Source organism: Montipora capricornis, chromosome 13 (assembly GCF_036669925.1).
Source record: "Montipora capricornis isolate CH-2021 chromosome 13, ASM3666992v2, whole genome shotgun sequence".
Lineage (NCBI taxonomy): Eukaryota > Metazoa > Cnidaria > Anthozoa > Scleractinia > Acroporidae > Montipora > Montipora capricornis.
Genome location: NC_090895.1, coordinates 5,338,042 through 5,343,041, shown reverse-complemented (window position 1 = coordinate 5,343,041; position 5,000 = coordinate 5,338,042). Strand labels below are relative to the sequence as shown.

Here is a 5,000-nt window from a genome sequence, read left to right as displayed (position 1 = left end):
TGAACGCGAAACAGGCAACCCATCCACTGTGACAAAAATAGGGCCCGGTCCGGTGCCTCGCAAGGCTAGATACTTGGACAATAAATCCACTGGACAAGAAGGGGGGTGACGGGAAACCACTATGGAAAAGGGGCGCTCATTATAACTATGTTTAAAATTCCCGAAAGTCACTTTAAATGCTGTCAATTCATCGGCAGCATTTAACAACTTGGTGAGCTGATAAAGGTGGAGAGGAGGAGGAGCACCTTGCTTAGAAACTGATGTAATTTCTCCAATACGTAAAAAGGCATAAAAGGCCAGAGAACACATAGCCTGAAATTGAATGATCTGATACGCTGAACCTTCTAGAGAGGAGGCGGCAGCAACCAGTCTGTTTAGTATAGGAAGCGTAATTGGAAGACGCGAATCTAGGCGAAAGCCTACTTTCCCATACCCCTTGAGCATTTGAGAGACATAGAAAACTTTGGAGGGGTCGGAGACGCCCATGAGTTTATGACAATAACCCAGTGCCGAGATATAAGTGTTCACAGTGGAAGGGGCATAACTAGAGTTATACAAATAGGAGATAAATAGGGCCATGACCGAGGGTGAAATAGGAAGTGCCAAAAAGGGTTGTTGAAATACTGAGTTATAAAACTGATGAAAAAGTTTCCAAGCACGCTGATATGTGGGGATGGACGAGGGCTGAAGACTCGAATGCAGCAGAAATGAAGCTATCGATGCCAATTGAGTGGCTGTAGGTGCTGAGGGATCTCTGTGGGGAATGGATGCATATGAGCTGGTGCCAGCTGCTTGAATGTCTGCAATTGTAAGCGAGACAATGAATCAGCTAATTTGTTGTGTAAACCGGGAATATGCTTGGCTTTGAAGTGAACATTGCGACACAAACACACTAGCACCAGCTCTCGTACAAAGAACATCAAGTCCTTATCCCGACAGGACTGTTTATTTATAACATGCACTAAAGCCTCATTGTCAGTAAAGAACAAAGCACGGCGATTTTGCATCTCATGTCCCCACAGGTGCAAGCTTAATACAATAGGGTAAAATTCTAAGTATGCAATATTGCGATGCCGCCAGCTATCGGGCCATTCACCATAGCACCAATGCCTACCAAAAATAGCACCAAAACCAAGGGTGCCAGAAGCATCGGTATACAGCTGGAGTTGATGTGAATCATACCAATCATCCGAGAGAAAAAACGATCGACCATTAAATCCCGAAAGAAACGTTTGCCAAACTAACATGTCTGCTTTCACCTCTCGGGACAACCTAATGCGGAAGTGAGGGTGCACGACACCAAGAGTAAGGTCAATCAAACGGCGTAAAAAGGCCCGACCTGGAATAACTACTGAACATGCAAAATTCAGTAATCCTGTTAGGGACTGAATCTCCTGCAGACTGACCTTGCGGCGCTTAAGAAAGGCAGAAATAAGGGCTTGACACTTATCTAACTTCTCCTGTGGCAAACGAGCCTCCATTAAGATTGAATCCAGCTCAATGCCAGCAAATGAAATTATTTGGGATGGACCAACAGTTTTCTCAGGTGCCATGGGAATGCCCAAATAGCTACAGAGCAACAAAAATAAATCTAATTGTTTCCGACATAGATGCTCTGTAGGCGAAATTATTAAGAAATCATCTAACAAGTGCAGAATGTCATTAATGTGCAACTTATTCTGGGCAACCCATTCAATCGCCGTCGAAAATGTTTCAAAAGTTTTGCAGGAGCTTGAGCAACCCATTGGCAAACAACGGTCATAGTAATATAGTCCTCGCCAACACATTCCAAGGAGATTATAATCCTGGGGGCGAATGGGAATGATTCGAAAGGCATTTTTTATATCCGTCTTAGCCAGAAAACAAGTTGAGCCTACAGACCTGATGCGCCGAATGGCATCTTCCACTGTGGCATAAGAAACCCTTGTGTGGTCAGAAGAGATTCCATCATTCAATGATGAACCCTTAGGAAATGAAAGGTGGTGAATTAGACGGAATTCCCCTTCGATTTTTTTGGGAACTAACCCTAGAGGAGATATGCGAAACACCGAAAAGGGCGGCGACGAAAAAGGACCAGCAAGCCTGTGGGCGTCAAGCTCCTTAGAAATTTTAGCATCCACAGCAGTGGGATTTTGCATGGCTGATAGTAAATTGTTAGAGGTACAAGAAAAGCGGGGTTCCTCGTAATGTAAGGGGAAACCCATCGTAAAACCAGTGGCTAAATATTGCACGATTGAATTGTCATACCCAGAAAGAAATAATAGTAGGTTATTGGTTTTTACGGGTGTTGGCAAGGGTGATGGAATTGGCCTGGGGCAGGGGTGAGCTGCTAGGAGACTTATTGGTCGCTCGGGCCTGGGAGGAGATCCTGGGGTTTCCTCTGAGGCCACGAAAATTACAATGGAGAGCCCGGTGGGTCCCCTCACATTTACAACATGTGTGCTTAAATGAGCAGCCAGCACAGTCACCACCCCGATGATATTTGAAGCAGTATCCCCTGGGAATACTTATAGGGGAAAATAGCTTGGTACCAGTAACTGAGGTTGGCAGTTTTTTAAGGGGGCTTTGGGACCGAAGCCAAAGCTCCCAATGGACAGAGCCCCAGGGAAGGTAAGTCGCCTGGGACTGGCACAAGAACCTAAAGTTCTCGTCATAAAAACGCCAATTATGACCACGTACCGCAAGATCTTGAATAGTAGACCCATACTTCATGAATCCAGGGGCCTCATTGGGGTAGCGACTGGCATAAACACCCACAAACACGTGAAAGGCCTGAAGCCAGGTATCAATAGAAGTAATTTTTTGGGGTTTGTTAAGGGGCTCCAAAGCTAAAGTAGGCGAAAGCCCTTCAGTTGATTTCTGTATGGTAAGTTGAAAATGACCATCCAGAGAAGGATTAACTAACAAGGACCCAAAGTCAATATATTCTTGCTGCCAGATCTTTGTTTTGAGCTTCATGGCAACCCTAGCATCCACAGGTAAGTTGATGGAAGTGAATGGGTCCTGTGGTCGAGGCAGTGAAGGGAACAAGCCTTGCTCACCTGATAAATCTGCCTGAACCGAAGTGACTGCTTGCTGAATGGGGTGTCCAACAACTGGAACCTCAGACTGACCATGCGAAGCAGTAGCTAACACAGAGGGCTGCACAAATGCGGGGGCTTGACTGGGAGGAGGGCCATGTTGGGATGGAGCTGACTCAGTTGACAAGGTGACATCAGACTGCATGGAAGAAGCACCAGAGAGAAGTGGTTGAAGCTGCCTGGTCACCTCTGTGGTCACTCTGGCTACGACTTGATCCAGGAACCCGGTAGGCAAAACTGGATCCAAGGGGGTAGCGCCCACCTCTCCCTGTGCAGAGACCAAATGGTTGGCTGCCAGGGGAGCCGGTTCTGCACTGGAGGAGGAGGGCGTTCGTCCTGTGGCTCTCCGCCTGCGGGCAGGAGGAGTGTCTGAGCCTGCCATAGCTTCCAAAGCTTGAGAGGAGGGGCGTTTCTGACGCACAGATCGTCTGGGAGGCATCTGAAAATGAAAAGTGGAACGCGGAGCACCAAGAAAACTTGGGGTATGGACAAGCAATGCCAACAACAGTTGCAACAGTAGCAAGTCCCATAAGAAACTTCAATGAGAATCTGGGCCTTGGGATAACAATGATAATGAGGAACAGCGCCTCACCACTAGCCTTTAATAATGAACACATTAGCAATAAACGCTCATAAGCAAGTAACAAAACATACACAAGAGTCACCAAGAGCTCAATAATAGTAATAATTTCTGTTTTTGGGTTGTTTTGGCTTCTTATGTTTTGTTTTAATTAGCAATATCATACAAGAGCAACAAGGGCTCAATTATAATGACAAGTGAGCAACAGGGGCTCAGTAACAAAATCAAATAAATGAGCAACAAGGGCTCATCAGGAATTAAGAATATGGAAAAAGAGAGCAACATGGGCTCTTAAAAACAAATTTTTGAGCAGAAGGGCTCAATACACAAATCAAATAAGGGAGCAACAAGGGCTCATACAAAAATTTTGAGCAACAGGGGCTCAGTAAATATCAAAAGAAATGAGCAACAAGGGCTCATTTGATATTAAACAGTCTAAACAGTAGCAGCAAGGGCTCAATAATGACAGTAATTTGAGCAACAGGGGCTCAAGAACAAAAAGAAACAATTCAGAAACAAGGAGTCAACAGTATATATGAACAAGCTCTAACTAGTTCAAATTAGACAGTTTATATATAGTATTGCAATTTTTTGATTAAGGGTTTTTATTGTATGTCATTTAAGTTTTTTTTTTGTTGTTGTTTTTCTCATTATTATTATCATTGTTACGATTTTTGTAATAATTTTAAAATTAATTATTATTATTTTTGTTTGTTATTACAAAAATAGTGAAGAACAGGGTCTTCGAGAATTATCTCAAGGAAGAGCCGGACCCGGGCCTAATTAACGTAAATAAAACCGGGAACAGGGCCGCGTAAAAATAGTAAAGCAAGGGAAAGGCTTTACGGCGCAGGTGGACAGGCCAACATGCGTAAGGCCTGCAAGATGGCGCCCCGATAGCTGCGATACAACAAGTACTGCCCAGGCGAATTCACATGGACTCCGTCCGATAAATACAGGTCTCTAGATGGCTCGGAAAAACCGCGATGTTGCCAACAGAAAACATTTGGAATGGGGTCCAGAACTCCGCGAAGATATTGGTTAAGAATCAGTGCTGCGTCATTGAAAATCGGAGCACGAACACGAGGGATCACCTCGCACACACCAATAACTCGAACAGCGTAGGAGTCCAGCAACAACCGAACAAACTCCTCGATCTCCGATCCAAAGACCTCTGGCCGTAGATCAGAAAGGTCATTGGTGCCTATTTCCAAAATTACAGCATGCGGAGAAAGGGAAGAAATCACGCCAAGGTCATACTGGATGAGTTTTCTCACAGTGCGATCGCCGACACCGTGCAAATGAACAATGGCATCTTTCGCGAGCTTAAAAGCCTCGTC

General features: G+C 44.9%; 2 protein-coding genes across 2 annotated transcripts in view; both read right to left on the bottom strand.

Moving 5' to 3' along the window:
- Positions 1-699, bottom strand: part of LOC138030384 (uncharacterized) — a gene marked incomplete at its 5' end in the record, with an annotated part of 897 nt that extends 198 nt beyond the window's left edge. The window contains one exon of the mRNA XM_068878304.1: positions 1-699. This exon is cut by the window's left edge and continues 198 nt beyond it. Within this exon, the coding sequence (XP_068734405.1) occupies positions 1-699 (699 nt within the window).
- Positions 700-713: 14 nt separating this feature from the next.
- LOC138029794 (uncharacterized) lies at positions 714-1,553 on the bottom strand. The gene has a single exon (XM_068877617.1). The coding sequence runs from the start codon at positions 1,551-1,553 to the stop codon at positions 714-716; it is 840 nt and encodes a 279-aa protein (XP_068733718.1).
- Between the last annotated feature and the right edge of the window lie 3,447 nt (positions 1,554-5,000).

Excerpts from the sequence above, each read along its gene's own strand:
- LOC138029794 (XM_068877617.1), bottom strand. The coding sequence starts at position 1,553 with ATGGCACCTGAGAAAACTGTTGGTCCATCCCAAATAATTTCATTTGCT.